The sequence below is a fragment of the Sminthopsis crassicaudata genome, chromosome 3 (genome assembly GCF_048593235.1).
Source record: "Sminthopsis crassicaudata isolate SCR6 chromosome 3, ASM4859323v1, whole genome shotgun sequence".
Lineage (NCBI taxonomy): Eukaryota > Metazoa > Chordata > Mammalia > Dasyuromorphia > Dasyuridae > Sminthopsis > Sminthopsis crassicaudata.
In genome coordinates, this window is record NC_133619.1 from 407879417 (window position 1) to 407899273 (window position 19857).

Sequence of the window (19857 nt, forward strand, 5' to 3'; positions counted from 1 at the left end):
TGAGTGAATGATGGCCAGGGTTATAGTGCTTATTGGGAGGGAGTCAGGTCTCAGTAAGAGCCAAAATATGGAGGGAATAAGAAGAAAAAGTTTAAGATAGGAAACATATTTCAGAGAATACAGTGGAATGGACAAATAGATTTGTAGTAGAACATTTGAGATGCAGGGTCAGGGTAAATGGGAATAAAGGAGCAGGCAATGGTGAATGGGGGAATGAGATTTGTACATCAGTACATTGGTGTTCAGAATCCTTGAGATGTGGAAATTTTAAGTTCCTAACAATTTAGGAACAGAGTTCATGCAAAAATATTGGTGATTATAGAGAGATTAATTGAGAGAGTAGATTATTTTACTATTAAAGCTTTCCAACATGGTCTAATTGATGAGGTTTGGATTTAGGGAACCCAAATGAAATTAGGGTTTCTGCTGGTCGGGGAGTTAAATGAGGTCTACTGGCAGGTTCGGGGTTCAGGGAATCAAATGGAGCTCCCCTGCAACCCCTTGGGATTCGGCGTGAGGGTAGGGAATGTTGGGGGCTCCCTTCTGGCAGCAAAGAGATTCTCTGTAAAGGAATTTACAGACCCGAAAATCTAGATTGATAAAAAAGGTTTATTATGGGGATTGGAAGTAAGGTTAAAGTCTGGTTAGGGAAATAGGTGAGGGTAAAGAGAGGATGGCACTGGAAAGAGTGTTCCAGTGGGCATAGGCCTTTGGTGTGCCTAGCATAGCATGGCATGTTTGGAACCTCTGCAAAGAGAGGATTTTAGTTTGGCTCTTTTTATAGTGAGAGATTTAGCTGAAGGGGGTTTATGGATGGAGTCCCAAGTTGGCTCCTGGGTTTCAGCTAGGGCTAGAATTTGAATTGAATTCAATGAGTTTCAGTACTGAACCAACCACAGCCAGATAGCAAAGATGAAACTTTGTCCTTGGGACTGCCTCACTGAGGCAGAGTTGAAGGAGATTTTCTCCTTTAAGGAATTTCAGAGTTTTGGGGGTCCCCTCTTCATAATCTTATAATAGATGGTTATAGGTTCCATGGATCCCATGAGGTCCACAGGACCTCACAACAGGAAGGGGAAGAGGAAGTTTTGTCTTGAGAGTAACTGGAGAAAAAGTAGGAGCTTGCTATTTGAAGTGGGTCTTGTCTAGAATCTGCTACTGGAGCACTAGATAATTTTGCAGAGTGAAAGCAGAGGCCATAGACTCTGACATGGATACTTTCCTGCAGGAAGTATCCAGGTCAGTCTTTGCCTCTGCAGGACTTCCTGGGAATGCATGCATGTGGAGTGAAAAGGCCAGAAGACTGCTTAATAAAGTTAACTAGAAAGAGTGTAGAGAGACAAATAAGGAGAGCCTGGTACAGAAAATCTATAACCTAGAGCCATGAAGTGGTTAGACAGGTTGGAAAAAAATCTGGAGGGACATGTATTTATAAAAAGTCAGAGAATATAGTATTCAGAAAATGGTGATTGACAATGCAAATACAATAGATAGGTTGAGAAGAATGAGGATTGAGAAAAGTCAATCAGAATTGGCTATTAAAGAATCTTTGGTAGCGTTGGCTGGGTTAGTTACAGTTTAGTGATGTATTAAGAGGCCAGTTTGCAAACTGTATTTTGACTTAGTTATTATTTCAAACAGGAAAAGTTTCAACATAGTATATATGTGTGTGTGTGTGTGTGTGTGTGTGTGTGTGTGTGTGTGTGTATATATATATATATATATACATATATATATATATATATACACACACACACACATTTAGGGGTTGATCATTTTAGATCACCAAGACATTCAATATGAAATCAGCTTTTATAGATAACTTATGTAATGCGATAAAGACAACTTGGATAGAGTCCACAACTTGCACCTCAGTATTTCTGTAGTTGCCAGTATGTGAAGGCTAACAGATAAGGGTGACTTCTTTCCCCAACCCTGATTGAAAAGTAGGTCTAGAAACAAAGGGTCACTGAGTCATCATAACATTCAATATTATGTCTTAAGCTCTTTGGGAACTTAACAAGTAAATGCCTTGGCTTTCTCTTTGGGCAGTCTTATGAGCCCTGGGAAAGAAGTTGCTGAAAAAAAGGCTGCCCACTTATAAAGTGATGAAGTGATTTACTGAGTAACCAAGACCTTTCACAGCTGAAGTTGAGGGTAAAGGATAGGGGCAGAGACCAAATGGAAAGGGCAGTGAGAAGAAGCCAGGAAATGTGTGTGACCCAGACTCAGACCTTCCTGGGATTTGCACCAGCAGAACTGGCTTACATAAGGCAGAGATATCTCTGCTCCAAAGGCAAGCATAGTGATCTCTGCTCCAGGGGAAAAGAGTAGAGATATATTAATTCCAGGGGAAGAAATTTGCTTATACAGTTTTGAAGTTTGGTAATACAAGGTACAAATTTCTTTACAAATTTTCTTCTAATATTGAGGTGAATGTTATTTGATGTGTTGTCTGACCCCTGATTATCAAAAGTATAAAATCACACCAAGATCAAAATGTATTGAAGTGAACCATATTAAGTCTCAGCCCCAGCCTTGAATTGATTTTACCAGATCTTGGAATGCAGAAAATAATGCCTCAAATTCTTTTGATCTGGGGACTCAAGTGTTAATTCAAGAAGCATTTATATAGTTGATCTGAATTCTTTAGAAAAGTTAAAGATGTGATCACGTTTCTTTCTACAGAAAATAAGTCTTCCACACAAACTGACCAGACAGTATCCAGCTTATGAATTGTATTTATATGGAGAAGGGAGCTATGCCCAAGAAAACAAAAATCTCTTATTGTCAGGGATTCCAGTTCTTTTTCTTCCTGGAAATGCTGGAAGTTACAAACAAGGTAAGATTATTTTAAGTGAAATTTGAAAAATTTTATTAAAGAGTCTTTTTATTCCTACAATGTTGTTAGTACTATGTTAGGTTTGGGGTGAGGGAAACAATAAAATAAGTATATAGCCTCCTGCCTCAAAGAGTTTACTATATATTTGAGATAGTATTTGTTTGGAAGTAAGGAGAAAAGATTAAACAGTTTAATTATTGGATAAAATACATAGTACATAGATACTCATTTCTATCGGAGGTCAAAAAGGGGAAGAATTATTGTGGGCTAACGTTTTCAGAAAAAGACTTTATTTAGCACAATAGGATATAGAATGGGAAGGATTTTGATACATCATGAAGAATAGGATGTTTACTGCAGGTGAAACAGCTGCTTGGGCTCATACTTATTCCCTAAACACAGAACCATCCAAAAAAAGAATGGGCTTCATCTAGAAAGAGAGGCTTCTGCTTCAATGGAAATCTTGAACTGGAAGGGTGGATGACCATGTAATATGCATGTGCCAGACAGGGGATTCTTATATAAGTGCAGGTTGGATTTGATATATTCTGAGGTCCCTTCCAGCTGATTCTGAAAGGAAGAAATGGGCATATTATGTTGAAAAACATTAAGGAGAATAGACAATGATGATCAGTAATAGCTAATATTATATAGTACTTTGAAATTTGCAAAATACTTTATTAATTTTATCTCCTTTGATCCTCACAACAACCCTATGAAGTTGAATGGTTAAAGTAAAGGGTTATAGGATTATAGAGGGCTTTGAATACAGGATGGGGAATATGAAATTTATCTGATGTACAGTAAGAAGATGTAGGAATATTAATTGAGGCTGTGATTAAATCCCCTCAAATTTGGGTAAGACATTACAGAATTCCTTTGTCAGACACAAAGAAAATCTAGGAACATCTCTGTATTACTATTTGGCATTGGACTACTCTTTTGGGCATTCTGGGATTAATGGATTGATATATCACTTAACTAGTGTCTAAACTGCTAATGGCTATTGGAGGACTTATTCACTTTCCCCCCTCAATTCTAAACTGGGAATAATTTTTCTGAATTGAGAGGATAGTGCTGCTGGAATAAAGACATTTCATTGTTGCTTGTTGCTTGCAACCACTATGAAATAAGCTATTTATGTTTAGCACCTAGCAGGCAAGTCATTATTTGAAAAAAAGAACTTTGTATTGTAGTGATATTTATCAAAGTTATTTTAGACTTCCTTAAAATATTTCCCCACTTTTCTATTCTAGTACGTTCTCTTGGCTCTATAGCACTTAGAAAAGCAGAAGACATTGACTTCAAGTACCACTTTGACTTCTTTAGTGTAAACTTCAATGAAGAGCTAGTTGCACTATATGGTGGAAGTCTAAAAAAGCAAACAAAATTTGTTCATGAATGCATTAAAATAATCCTTAAACTCTATGAGGTAAGATATTAAGTAGGAGTTCTTCATCTTTTTTTTTTTTTTTTTTTTTTTAAGAAAGCAGTATATGTTACTTAATTGGTTTATGAGGTATCACTTTGAGGTATCATTTGTTTCTTTATAAAATTGTGTGCGTGTGTGTGTGTATGTGTGTGTTTGTACTCAGCTGTGGTTTCTGAAATTCAGAATTCATACTAAAATTTCTTGTAATGAACTTTAATATTTGTTGAGATGGGGATTTGGGGAAATTGGCAGTTAGCAGTTATTACTAAGACATGTAATTGCTAATAATTTATTAGTAAAAATTTAGTAATTTTTTTCACCTTAAAGATAAGCACATTGGCCTTTCACCCATAGTAAGTTGTTTATGCGTGTAGTAACAAAATTTAGGCTTCAGTTTACGTAGTTTAATCCTAAAAGCATCATTTAATGAGTATTTGAATTCTGCAGATATAAAGATACAGCCCTTGCATGTAAGGCACATATAAGTCTGTATAATGATTGATTTTTTATATACATAAAAATTTGTTTCATTACTTTATAGTATTCACACTATATATATTAAGCAGAGAATAAGACGGTATCTAATGATTTTGTAGTATAGAGAGTGAGTTAAATTAGAGAAGGAGATTATAGGTGATTCAGGCTAGTAATGAGGATCATAGAGTTGGAACATTAGATGAATTGTGAATGTGCATGATTTGGATAGATACAGTGGGAAGAATATGGGGGATTGGGAAAACAGAATGAATGAATGAATAAGTAATAGAGCATTTAATAAAGATAATAGCAGAGAAAGTACAGACCTGCCTTGGCAAAGGAACTTTCCTCCTTGAGAATTTTCTGTGCCAATGATATTCCTGGTATAGAACCTGTCTCCTTTAAACTGATGCTTTCAAAGATGCTAAACTTTATTTATACTTAATTATTCTATATTTGCATTACTTTTTTTTTTTCACAGGGTCAGGATTTTGCACCAAAAAGTGTTGCAATTGTTGGTCATTCCATGGGTGGCCTTGTTGCAAGAGCATTGCTTACATTAAAGAATTTTAAGCCAGAACTGGTAAATCTTCTAGTTACCCAAGCCACACCTCATACTGCACCTGTAATATCATTAGATAGCTATCTCAATGGTAAGTGTCTGAATAAAAGTTATCCACTTACTTATATAAGTTATTGATTGCTAATTTATTTAGATTATACTTGTGGTATGTATTTATGCACTAGAACATACAATACAATTTTTGCTATTTCATCTGTATGAGTACAGAGTTACTATTTCTCAAAGGTGTTAATTGTTAAGTAGACCAAATTGGTTCATACTAAGATTTAAATTGTGATATGTAAGTCAGATAAAAAAGTAAAATTATAGATACTACTTTGTATACAATATTCTGAGGAATTTTGGAACCAAATATAAAACATGAGCTTTTTAATGTAGCAGTTTTTATTTTTGGAATCTAACAATGTTTAAAAAAAAAATCCAAAACAGCTCAGCTCTTACTATCCCCGTCTTAAACTAATTAGAGTCAGAGATAATTTGCAGAGGATTAGATGTATGAATACGTGGTTGTTTTGGAAATGAAAATTTATTTTCCTCATTACATAAACAAAGCACAACATTCCTTTCCTACATGTGTTGTAGCTCTTCAAGATCCGGGATTTTCTCAGTTTTTCTATTTAAATCTCTTTTGGTTGGCACACAGAGTAAGTAAACTACATATATATATATGTCATGATAAAAATTCAGAGATGACCTACATTAATTTTTATATTTTACCTTTCTGACTTATATGTTATACATGTTTTACAAATGCATTAATTTGTTGAATAGAATTCTTGGGAGTCCAAAATGATGTAGTAATCATAATTTCATTCAAGTGATTGCTGTAATTTATTGTCAAAGAATAAATTTATACTTTGAGAGAATCTGACCCAGCAGCCCTCAGCATGAATTGCCTTATCCTTTTCCCCTACTTGTACTTACAACAACTTTTTAGTAAGGAAACATTTTTGTTGTGTTGTCTTTGCACTGCTTTTAATGATTTTAATGGCAAAACTATCAGATTAGAGATGATTTAAAGCTAAGCTATCAATCTATATAGCATATACCTAGTACTAGGATTCAGTGACATTTTTCAAATGGTAGCATTTAAAAGCCTTGGTATTAAGACTTACAATACTATGCTTAGTGTCCCTGCTTAGACAGAGGGACACTACATAAGGTATGTAAGTCTTACAGTTATTCCGTGGGGTCAGATTCTAGTCTTGATTTTGATGAGTTTAAGGCCTACAAATCCCTGATAAAGTGTATTTCTCACTGATTAATAATCATCCAGATGAGATGCATAAATCATTATTTATGAGTTTGCTTTTGTGAATGAAGATGCCAGAGGATATTAAAATTGTAGGTATTATCTCTGGATTTGTTTTGGTTTTTGGTTTTTTTTTTTCTTTTTTTTTTTTTTGACTAACTTACCTACTGGCATTTGTACCTTGATCTCTTGGCAAAGTGGAAATAGATAGCAATATTTTTGTTAGGTTTTTTAATAGAAAAGTCAAAACAATTGTACATTGTTGAATATTAATCCATTTGAATTTTCTGTTTAATCACAGGCATTATAGAAATGTTATTGTTGTATATCATATTAAATTCACAACTTTGTTAATTTTTTTTTTTTCAGATTTTTATAAAACAGTAAACAACTACTGGATTCTAAATGCTCAGGACATAAAGCTAAGTACCCTCTCTATAGCTGGAGGGTTCCGTGACTATCAAGTTCGATCAGGACTGTCTTCCCTAACAAAACTAAGTCATCAGACCCAGGCTTTATCTGTTGTGGTAATTAGCTATTTTGATTTTATGTTTTTTCCCCTAGACTTTACTGGGTTTCTTTCTGGTGACAGAGAAGAAGGAGTAACATAAATCCATCAACAAACAATTATTAAGTTTTACTATGTGCCCATCATTGGGACAACAAATAAAAAGAATAAAATTCTCAAAGAACTTAGCTTCTAATCAGAAAGACAATAATTAAATATATAGGTATATATAGGATAAATCTAAAGAGAATAAAAACATGTAAGAATAAGGAAGCGAAGGCACTAGCAGTTGGGGGAGTTAGAAAGGTGGTACTTGAGATGCATCTTGAAATAAGAAAGAGATTCACTAGATAATTAGAAAGACAACTAATTTATAATGAAAAAACTATTAGAAAATTCATGAACAAATATTTTCTTTGTTTGCAGAGGTATTATAATCATTTGTTTTATTTAATAAGACTTACTTTGATTATAGCTGTCATAATGGAAAAATATTCACTGAGCTTTATCTCTGCTATGAAATTCATTATGTAAAAAAGTTTAACATATCGGTGAAAATTCATACATCATCCATTGACAGACACCAGACCTTAATTGTGTTAAGTCAGTATTAATAATAAATGATTAATCTTGATAATAAAAATGTATTCAGGATCCTTATTAATGAATTTACAAATTTATCCTTCCTTGCTAGGTCATCAGATATTTGAGTTTAGTTAGGGAAAATTATTTGTCCTGATTGAATTTAACATCAATTTCAGGTTAATGAATCTCTTTGGTATAATGAAAACTTTTGCATTCATTACATAGTTTTTGGTGTGAACAATTACTTGGTATGCCAAAATATTGAACTTGTGTTCAATAAAAGTGTAATGATTATAAGGATTAGCATTCTCTGTTCCCTGATTAACCATCATGGCCTCAGATCCTTGATCTTCTGTCCATCATTGATAACTCTCTGGCTTCTTACATATCCTTATTTGTAAATCTGTTCCTTATAAACCTCCAAATTTAATTGAGATTGGATTTGTAAAATTTCTCATTCTATACTGTCCTAGTCTCTTGCCATTTGGGGACAACTTTCTGGCTTCTCATTTTATCCCTTTATGGATCAATTCTCCTATTTCCATTTGTATTTAGTCAATTAACCAGTGGTTAAACCTGATCTCCTGACAAGTGAATGCATACTATGTGAAGCAAAATTTTATTAATACAAATTGTTTAATGACACCAAAACACTAATCCAGCAACATTTATAGAATGAAATGCAGAAAAATTTAATGGAGATTGTGATGGCAGATAGACACAGTGGATAAGTCTTGAGAAAGGATAGAACAGTACTGTATTAATCATTGAATGAATGGAAAAAATATTTATGAAGTGCTTATTATGTGCCAAACACTGTGCTAAATAACATGTATAAATGAAAAGAGAAACAATTCCTGACCTAAAGGAATTTATATTCCAATAGGCAGAGACAATCCACATAGGACACTAGTACCCAAGGAAGAATATTTTGGTTTAAAAAGTTGCAGGTATGATGTGGAGCCATAGAAAAGATTGATACACCTTTTTAGGAAGAAGACAGTTGATTTGACAATAGTTTCAGAACTGGAAAGGTGAGTTTGGGGGAGGATACTTTTGTGGCTATATGTGGATGGTAAAGAGAAATCTGGGAAATGAGATAAAGCATGGCTGGATACCAGATCTAGATATAGTAGACAACTGTCGATCAGAACAGTTTGGTCCCTTGGCAGGAGTTCTGGGGATGAAAGGGCTAAATCCTCCGGACTTGGTTTTTGGTCCAAGTACATGGCAACTAGCAAGGAGATGAGAGTATATGGAAAATAGAGAAACACAATGTGTTGTCTAAGAAACAAGAATATGTTATTACCATCTATCACTGATGAGGTCTAGAATTGGAGTACTTAAATGAAATTAAGGTTTAATTGAGATCTAGTGGCAGGTTCAGGTACAGGGAGTCAAATAGAGCTCCCCTGCAACCCCTTTGGATTCGACGCAAGGATAGAGTTAAATGAGGTCTAGTGGCAGTGCAAGAATCCCCTATAAAGGAATTTACAGACCCAAAAACCTAGATTGATAAAAGAGGTTTATTATGGGATTTGGAAGTAAAGTTAAAATCTAGTTAGTAAGTTGAAGATAGAGATAAGAGGGCACCAGAACCAGTGTTCCATTGGGCAGAGACCCTTGGTGCCAGGAATAAGGCTGCCATCTTTGGGACCTCTGCAAAGAGAGGGCTCCAGTCTGGCTTTTTTATAATAGGGAGCTTTGGCTACAAGTTGAAGAAGGCTTGTAGGTGCAGTCCCAGATTGGCTCCTGGCTGGGTTTCAGTCAGAGTTAGAATTTGAATTGAATTCAATGGGTTTCTGGACTGAGCCATCCCCACTCAGATAACAAAGATGAAACTGTTTGTGCTTGGGGTGGAGTCCCCTCCTTGAGGCAGATTGGAAGGAAGTTTTCTCCTTTAAGGATTTTTCAGAGTTTTGGGGTTTCCTCTTCATTGCTATCAGTCACTTCCTAGTAATAGTTACCATTGTAACATATACTTATCCTCAAAAATTCTGTTTTCTTTTATTCTCTTTCCTTGGCATAAATGTTCCATTGAAAGATACTTAATTCTTTTTTAGAGATAAAGTCTTAGCTCTGTTTTTGTATATCTATTCTTCTCTTGATTAGTCTCTTTAATCTTTACGAACCTACATACATCTATCAGGATTTTTTTCTTATGCTTTCTTGAATTCTATATGTCATCCAAATGAAACCATGTCTAATAACTTAAGAAAAGGGCCACTTAAATCATAATCCTGCTAGCTACAGAATTACAGTTTTCTTGATACAAGCTACTGCCTGGAACATTCTTTTCATTCAACTTCTGATTCTTTTTGATTCTTTGTGTTGGGACTGAGTGGTTAGTAAAAAGGAGAGGATGAATCTTTGAGATTGTATGGTTTTTTTTTCTTTGTCTTCTTCCCAGATCCTCATTATTATTCACAAAGTGCTGGTTGCATCATGTCCTACTCAAACCTCCAGTTCTCTTCTTTATTAGTCCTTTTTCTCTTCTTTGTATTCTTTACCTTCAAGCCATAGAATCATAGGATCCTAATACTAGGAGTAGAATCCTAATACTAGGACTTGAAGAGACCCGCAAGGGTCCTCTAGTTCAGCAACTTCATTTTTTTTTTTTTTTAATTTACAGATAAGGAGAATGAGATTGAAAGAAGAAATGTAAGTGACGTTCCTAGGAACACATAGTTTTAAAGAGCTTTAAATTGGGAGATTAGAATTCAGATTTCCTTGACTCCAGGTCCATTATTCTGACTACTACACCATTCTGCCTCCCAGATATATTGAGTTTAAGATACTTATTGGTATTGTCCAATAGACAGTTGGTGATGCAGAACTGAAGCTCAGTAAGTGAAAGGCAAGGGATAGAAGTATATAGAAATAATTAAATTGTAGAGATAATTCATTAAACCCATGGGAGCTAATGAAGTTAGCAAGAAAACAGAAGAGGTGCCAGGACAGAGCCTTGGAATATATATCCACAGGTAGGAGGTATGACTAGACTGATGAAATAGCAGAAGAGACAAGAATATCAAGTTACCATTGAAATAAGAGAGGAGTTACCAGAGAAGAAAATGGTCAGCAGTGTCAAATACAGAGAAATCCAAAATTGAGTCATTAGATCTGGCAGTTTAAAATATCATTTAGTCACTTTTGCAATGAAAGTTCTAAGTAATAAACTTTTCCTACAAATTGCATTTATATCCACTGACAAATAAACTACCAGTATGTAAATTTTTAGTTTGGTTTGTCTCTCTAGTCTGATGTGTAAGTCAGTACCCTAACAACCTTTCAGCTGCTTGTATCCTTTATTATAAATCTAGATCTTTCAGGCAGAGAATAAATTAGATAAAACTTCTGCTTTGTAGATCTTTGTCTTAGTCTGGAGATTAATTCTGTGTTGTAGCACATTTTACAGATAGCTCTTTAAAAGCCATTTTTATCTTCCTAATTCATCTCTTTCCTTTTTCTGTTACTGTACCAGTTGCCAATGTGTTATGGAAGAGAACTTTTATTTTTCTTTTTTATGAATGTATTTTTCTCTTTGTTAGTTTTCCCAAAGCAAACTGATATGATAAACTACTTTTTTTCCCCATCATATGATGCTGTTCTAGTTAGGAGAAATGGCCTATCACCTTTTGCATGTTTCATTTCAGAAACAATCACTAATATATGACAACTTCTGAATAAATAATGACTACATAATGAATCCTGGATAAAACTGACAGCTTTTGAGTTCTATAACAATGAAAACTGATATTTTATAGTATGTTCGTATCTACAAAGTATTTTATATACATTGTTTTATACATTATACATATATACATTATATACATTGTTTGCTTCTTGCATAAATTCTGTGAGGTAAAAGATACAAGTGATCTTATCTCTATTTTGCACTTGAGAAAATGAATTTAGAAAGGTTATAACTTGCCCATGGTCACAGAGGATACTGAAATTAAACTTACATCTTTTCTAAATTCTACATCCAGTGATCTTTCCATTATACCATGTCACCTCTCAGTAGAAATCAGTATTGTGGCAACTATTCTTACATGTTCTGTGTTATTTCTTTTCTATTGCTGCAGAATACTTGCCTTATTTCCTTTATGATGATTTGGACGAATAAATAAATTTAAAAGCTTTTGTGAAGCTTATATTATGTTCAGTATTACGATAATTAATGGGTTTACAAATATAAGTGAGCAAGATAATCCATTCCCTCAGGGAATTTACATTCTAATAGGAAAGACTAACAAAGAATATCAAAGTAGTGGTATTTTTTTTTTTTTTTTTGATTACTGTTTTCAGAGCTATAATTGTAAATGGGGAAAAGCATGTGCAACATTACATGGAGATGATCAGGAAGATTTTTTTTTTATGACATTGTCATAGAAATGATCATTTAATGTAATCTTTATAACTTGATTAAATTAACTATGTTAATTTATTTAGTAGCTAGTAGGGTTAAGACTTAAAGATAATGCTAGCTAACATTTATGAACAAAATCTAGAGCTTTTGTATATTCTGTATATGCCTATCTTTGTTAAATCTCAGAGATCATAATTGGGGCAAAAGTCACTCCGTGATTCGGAAAATATTATTGGAATGCTACATAGCAGACAGTTAATAAAGACTCTTATCCCTCAACTTTTTGTGCTGTTTCTTCCTTTGAACCATTTCTCACAATATACTTATATTCCTTTACATGACTCATTTTTACTAAGCTTCTTTATCGGCATAGGAAATACTTTATGAAATCTTTCTGAAGGAACTGAATTACCAGAGCACCAGGTGCACATGGTGTTATGAAGGATGCTGTGAAAATTTAATTTTCAAATGAGTATAATTGCTTACATTGTAGCAGATACATGCCTAGGATATGGAATAAAATAGTGTAGAAAGTCACCTTATTCACCATGATGATTCACCCAGCTTCTCAAAGGAGTGGATTGTTAAGATATTGTTAGGAAGCATTTTGAAGTTATTTCCTTCCTTTAAAGGAGATTTTTCTAGGAGATTTAATGACACCATTTGCACAGATCAATTATATTGTTTAATTAGATCTAGCCCATCAAGTAATCCAGCCAACTGCTTTACATTATGCCCTTCTTTCATCATTTTAAATGTTTTTTTTTTTATTTTCAAAATCCTGTTCTTTGAATATCTGTTATGTCCCATGATGTTTTAGATGACATTGAGTTGAATTTCTTAGTAAAGACACATATAAGGATTAATTTTTATTAGTTATTTTCAATAAGTAGAAATTAACAGAAGTTTTAATAGCTTAGAAAAAAAGATTATTGAGCTTTGCATTGGTAACATTGGATTAGATGAATTTTTTAAAGTTTATTCCTGAAATGCTGTAATGCTATTAATTCATATTTGTGCCCTCCTGGAGCAGTGAGAAGAATCTTGGATTTAGCATCATTAGACTTTGTGGGGAATCTCACCTCTAGGACTTTAGACAAGTTATTTACTTTCTGTAGACTACAGTTTCCTCATTTCTAAAATGAGGGAGATTGGGCTTGTTTCTTCTAGATCTGATATATTCTCTTTTGGAGGACTGTAGTATTTCAGAATGACTTAACATTGTATAGTACATTGAATGTGTCACTTAGGTGTCCTTAAATGTCTGCAAAATACATTTTGGAGGCTCTGAAAGTGTGTGGGGTTTTTTTTAAAGTCTGAGTTGGGTTTTGTTTGGTTTTTTCCTCCCTTTAGAGCACAGCAGTACCAAGGACTTGGGCTTCAACAGACCATCTCTCTATAGTTTGGTGAGTAATATCTTTAATAAAACAGCTGTTATTTTTGCCATTCATTTTGTGGAACCTCCACTTATTATTTGGTTTACTGAAGTATATTTCAGCAAAAGGCTTTTTTTTTTTTTTTTTTTTTTTTTTTTTTTGTTTTGTTTTGTTTTGTTTTGTTTTGTTTTTGCTGAGGCACTTGGGGTTAAGTGACTTGTCTAGGGTCACACAGCTAGGAAGTATTAAATATCTGGGGTTGGATTTGAACTCAAAACCTCATGACTTCAGGGCTGGCGCTCTATCTAATATGCCATGTAGCTACCTACCCCTCCCTTTTTTTTTTTTTTTTTTTTAATAGGACTTAACAACCTGGTAGGTGAGATTTGGAAAAGTTACTTCTTTTTAGCCTCATACATCTCAACCTTAAAATGGGTGTGATAGTAATCAATATCTATTTAATCTTGTATAGTAAATATGATAAAATTATTTTGCAGTTTTCAGATGTGTAAGGGACAGAATCATTCTGTGCTAATTCTGCTAATTGTAGGGGGACATACTCTCTGAAAGAATAGAAATACCAAAGAGACAGAGCTCATACCAGCTTGGATATTAATAAGTTTTATTAGGGTTAGTTAGGTAAATTGGAAGAGGTCAGTTGTCCTGGGAGGTAGTAAAAAGTACAAAGTAATCTTGTAGACTCCCACAGCCACCCTTAGCTACTTCTGATATCATATGGAAACAACAAAGAATGTGTAGTGCCAGGATGGCCCAGGGTCATGCGCAAGTTTTCTCATGGAATAGATAGTTTCTTTTCCTCTTTACATATACTCAAGTTAGTTTGCATTCTCTGTGACACTCTAGGTCTTCCTAGGCTCTGGCTACCACTATTCAAGGTATTATATAATATTTAATAATAGTGCTTAGTTTGATAGATTTATAGTCATTCCTGAAATCATAGTCATATGATAGAGAGCTTTTCTATTTTAGATATTTTGTCTATAAAATTTTTTTCTTATCATTTTCTTTAGGTGTAAACAATTACAATTGGCTACAATTAGAGCTTTTTTCGATCTTATTGATGATGATACTAAACAGGTAGGTATTAGTTTATAATTAACTGAATATTTCAATCAATCATTTTTGATATAACAGACTCCTATGCCTCATTGAATTATGGATTTAATACATAATTTATATTTATTTTTACAAAATTAATCACTTTCATGAGCAAATAATATTAATACTACAAATGCAAGGCTTAGAAAAAAACTTCTAAAAAAATATACAACATAATATACAATATTAAGCTTTAATAGCTTCTAGTTGTTTCAGTTGTGTACAACTCTCCCTGACCCCATTTGGAATTTTCCTGAAATAGCAAAAATGGGGTGGATAGTGTCAGACCGAAGTCAAAAAGATCTGAGTTCAAATTCAGCCTCTGCCACTTAACTAGCTATGTGATTGTAGGCAAAATCACTAAAGCCTGTTTGCCTCAGTTTCGTCATCTATAAAATGAGTTGAAGAAGGAAATTGCAAATGGTAACCACTTCAGTATTTTTGCCAAGAAAACTTGAAAAAGGAGTCCAAAGAGTTTAACATGATTGAAAAAGACAAAATTTCAATAGTAAGAGAAGAAGAATAGCAGGTTCCTGTTCTTGTGGGTCTTAAGAATATTGTTACTAACATATGGTTGTCTTAATAACATCTACAAAAACCATGAAAAATGTTGCATTTTTCTTTTTAGATAACTATGAAACCCAAAAAGAAGATGGCTGTTTTGAATCATCACTTTATAAAATATCCAGCAAAGCCATTTGAGGAAATTCCCAATATAATTGCTGATTTAACAGGTTGGTGATAAATCAGAATACCGTGTTTCCCCGATAATAAGACACTGTCTTATTTTTTTTTGGACAGAAAAACACCAGAGGGCTTATTTTCAGGGGAGGGCTTATTTTAATGAACATTGACAGCAATTTTAATAAACAGGTAAATGTGAATAAAAAAATGTACCTTTATTCAATAATGATCATATCATCTTCTTCAACAACATCATCATAAGTGTCCATACCCTGAATTCAGTCCTGGATGTCTTGCGCCTCCATTTCCTTCAGAAGAAGTGGACCCAATCTGTCATGTCCAGCAATATCACTGCTGCAGCTCTGATTGGATGCAGCTCAGAGCGTGGCATGTGCTTCATGTGGAGGGGGGGGAGGAACGGGGACGACGGTGCATACAGAGGGTACCATAATGTAGTGTGTAGCGCAGGGGATCACCTTCACTACAGTAGCAATCTCAATAGGGCTTATTTTCGGGGGAGGGCTTATTTTAGAGGAATCTTACACAGTAAGGGGAGGGCTTATTTTCGGGATAGGTCTTATTATCGGGAAACACGGTAGCATATTTTATATTTAAGTAGAATCTAAGCATCATATCTGAGAATGCTATCAGTATAGCCTAACACTCCACGGTACTTAAATAGATAAATGCTAGGTAGGTAGGGAGATAGATAGATAGATAGATCGATAGACAGACAGACGGATAAAGGGAGGAATGATAGGTAACTAAGTAAATAGATTGTTAGGATGTAGATTGATAGATGAAAGATGAATAGATGAAGATAGATAGATGGAAATAAGTAGGTAGAAAGTTAAAACACTTATCAGACATTTACTCTTTGCCAGGTTCTGTGATAAGCTGTGAAGATATAAAAACAAGAAAATAAGATGGTGATCCCTACTTTCAAGGAATTTACATTCTAATAAGAGGAGATAAAACATTAAGAGACATTGGGAAAGATAGGAAGAAGGTGGAGAGAAAGGTTCTCATATAGGGCCAAGGCACCTATGGGAAGATAGAACAGATCAGAGAATAACTGAGTCCTAGCCACAGTGGACCTTCTCTAAATAAAATCTGTCCTGGATAGACATTTAGTTATCAAGGATCAGGCCTTAGGACAGAATCATTTTTAGGTTAGGCAATGGAATTTGAGGAAATAGAGAAAGAATGAAAAGTGAACTAGAAATATTTAATATGTTGCAATCTTTTAAAAAATTCATAAGGAACTAGTCACATTTATGCAGTTTTTTGTATGTCAGTATAATGCATACATGTGGCAATATGTTAATATGCTATACAAGTAAGAAGCCAAAGGAGAAAGGATAGAAACAGGAAATTTTTTTTTTAATTGTCAGAAAATTTTCTCTTACAGTAGTATTACAAAATAAGCAAAGCATTTTATTATGAAATTTTGACTCATATTTAAGATAGGTAGTACCAGCTGTAGAGTAAATTTTGAAAACATAGCCTTAAGTGATGATATAAAAAAAAGAGCTCAAGATTCCTACTTTCTAGAGTAGGTAACATTTTTCTCTCTCAGAGTAATAACTATCTTGGGTAAGAAATGATTCTGGGTTTTCATGTAAAAATATATCTTAAACACTAACTCTGAAGATGATAATAGTATCTTCTTTTGTATAAATATATTATGTATATAACACATTTATAATAAAAGGCTACTAGACTTTTATTTAAATTTTGTGTGGAATACTTTTTTTTTTCTTTTCTTTTCTTTTTGCCAAACAATTGGGATTAAGGGACCTGCTCAGGATCATATGGCTAGATTTGAACTGAGTTCCTCTTGATTCCAAGGCCAGCGTGTCCATCCATTGCACTATCTAGTTGCCCCAGTATATAAAATCCTTAAAATTATTATGTGTCGCAGAAGAGAGTTAATAGAAACCTCAATTCTTTTCCTGGCTTGATAGTAATTGCTTAAAAACTTGATTTTAAATAAATTTGAAATTTAAAAAAGAAATCCATTTCAAGGCTCAGAATTGTTTTTATATAAAATTTAATCAATATCTCCCAGTTATTGGTACAGAGCAGTGATTTGTTAGGTAATTCTGCCAGATGAATTCTATAATCTCTTACAAAATTTTTCCTTTCAATTCTTTATGAAGAGCCTAAGAAGAGAACTTGCCAAAACTCAAGTTTGCATCAAGTTCAATGCAAAAATGTTGTTTCTGCTTTCAAATATCATGCTTATTACTAAGTCATGGCCAAAGGCTGCCAAGTAATTATAATGTTTAAGATATATTCCTTCTATTTTCAAAAGCCAATTCAGTTCTTTCAACTAGAGTTTGTGCTTTAGGAGTCATCATAGCAAACTTCATTCTCATTTAACCACTGAAGCTTCCTCTGCTAACTGATTTGAGCCTTTTTGGAAAACTATAATCTTGCTATCTTGTTACAATGTCAAAAACCTACCATGCCAAGGTCAATTATCAAGGAAGTGTGCCCATGTTTGCCAATGGATTAAGTGCTTGTTTTTTATTTAGTTGAAAAAAATTAAATGAACACTTTTATTTAAATTAAAATAATGAATCCTTTCATGTGGAGCATGTAGTAGTACCAGTGGTAGAAATAGTGAAGTCAGAAGTCCCCATTTGAAGAAAGAACACATTGAGGTACACATGGAACATTCAGGTAGAAGCATCTTAAAAGAAGTTAAAGACTTGGGTCTGATGCTTAGAAAAGATGTCAGGAGTGGAGAAAACATATTTGTGTCTATAGAAATGAATTACTTAGATCCAGAGAAGATAGTGAAGTCATCAAGGTAGAGAGAGGAGAAGAGGATGTAGCTCAGGAAGAGGAGCAAGTAAAGAAATAAACAGAACTAGCAGAGCATGTATAATGTTTCAGAAGCCAAGAAAAGAAAAAATTTCCAGAAATACAATGATTCCTCCTTCTCTTATTTAAGAAAAGGCATTAATTGAGTGAGTAAGAGGACACTGATAACCTTTGAGACAAGTTTCAATAAAGTTGTGCAGACAAGAAATGAGATTGCAAAGGGTTGGTAAGCTTGTAAAGGGTTAAAGAGCTAGTAAAATTAAAATTTGGAATAGGCTGGGTTTTTTTTTTTTTTAATTTTGTGGAGTTTGCCACACCATATCCAGAAATGGTGAAATAATTTTGCCTTTCTCTGATCAGGCTACATTAACAGTATTGTGTTTAATTCTGGGCACTATATTTTAGAAAAGAGTATTCTGAAGAGCAACCAGAACATGATAAATAAAACTTGAGATTTTGCCAAATAAGGATTGTTTAAGGAAAAGGGCTTATTTACTCTGGAAAAAAATAATGCTTAAGGGAAACATGATAGCTACTTTATATCCCCAGTGATATTTTACACATAGAAGACATTTAATATATGTTTTTTTTTTTTAATTGGGAAAAATACTGGTCACAAAGAGGAAGAAATGGGTAGTAGTAAAATGATTTAGAAAGAACATATTTTTCTTATTTTATGAAAGAAGATGCTTTTTTTTCTTTTCCTTTCTATTGATAGCTTTATAGTAAGAACAAGACTAAATTTAGTTAAGTTATTAATGTAGATGCTAGTTAGTTATGAATACATAATGAAAACCAATGCTTTCTATTTTAAAATAGCTTATGTTCAAGAATGTAGACTTTTGTTTAATGTTATATTTTAAAGAATAAATGTTTCTTCCTATAGCCAGCAAGAAAATAATTAAGATTTTGTTATTCAAAAGTGAAAATAATTTTCTCTACTTTAGGGACATCTAAGTGGGTTCCAGTGAAAGTAACAAAATGGACCTTTATGGCATTTAATGTAAGTACGTAGCCAGATATTTTAGAATGAAGATAACATTTGCTATGTGAGGGTGATTGTATGTACTGATTTTTTTTCCTTCTTATTTTTTAGGAGTCTTATGCAATGTATTTTGCATTTCCTCTCTCAAATCACAGAAAAACCTACACTCATATTTACTGTCGGAACAGCATGTTGGTAAGAAAATGTTTGTAAATTTTTTTTTTTTAGTTTAAAGTGGCTAAAGATAATTCATTCCTTTGAGCCAGTCATATAACATATAACTCTCAAGAGTTTAAAAATTTTGCCTTTGTTGGTCTAAACATATACCTTTCCTGGTATTTAGGTATATGGGACACCTAATGAATAATCAGAAAGTTCTTGAGGAAGTATAGAGTTAGGGTCAAGAAAGCCCTATCATAAAAAGATATTTTTATGAAACTATAGTAGCCTCATAAAGCATCCTCTCACCTCCCATAGAAGTATAGTTATACAAATAGGAATATGCGTATTGGCCAGTCAGAAGTCCTCTGCTAGATAGTGCTGCAAATACGATGACAACACAGAGTGATTTCTTTTTTTTAAATTTTATTTATTTATTTATTTATTTTTTTGACTAGAGGGAACTCCAAGTGAGGAACACACACACACACACACACTCACACAGAGTGATTTCATTGATAGAGGGAACTCCAAGTGAGGAAAATTCCTTTATCAATGTGGTTCCACAGCTCAGCTGAAACTTCTAGTTTCAGACAGCTGTCAAAAGTCACTTATGACAGTGACTTGCCCAGTGGTACAAAGGCAGCTCTT

General features: G+C 33.6%; 1 protein-coding gene across 3 annotated transcripts in view; it reads left to right on the plus strand.

The window, feature by feature from the left end:
- Window positions 1-19857, plus strand: part of PGAP1 (post-GPI attachment to proteins inositol deacylase 1) — an 87182-nt gene that overhangs the window by 12016 nt on the left and 55309 nt on the right. For 2 of the 3 annotated variants that reach the window (XM_074302801.1, XM_074302800.1), the window contains exons 2-10: window positions 2689-2842; window positions 4099-4274; window positions 5233-5404; window positions 6956-7113; window positions 13405-13457; window positions 14459-14525; window positions 15175-15280; window positions 19010-19065; window positions 19159-19242. In XM_074302801.1, coding sequence (XP_074158902.1) covers window positions 2689-2842; window positions 4099-4274; window positions 5233-5404; window positions 6956-7113; window positions 13405-13457; window positions 14459-14525; window positions 15175-15280; window positions 19010-19065; window positions 19159-19242 — 1026 coding nt within the window. Of the gene's footprint in view, window positions 1-2688; window positions 2843-4098; window positions 4275-5232; window positions 5405-6955; window positions 7114-13404; window positions 13458-14458; window positions 14526-15174; window positions 15281-19009; window positions 19066-19158; window positions 19243-19857 lie in introns of those variants that run through there. The other variant, XM_074302802.1, reaches the window with a different exon arrangement.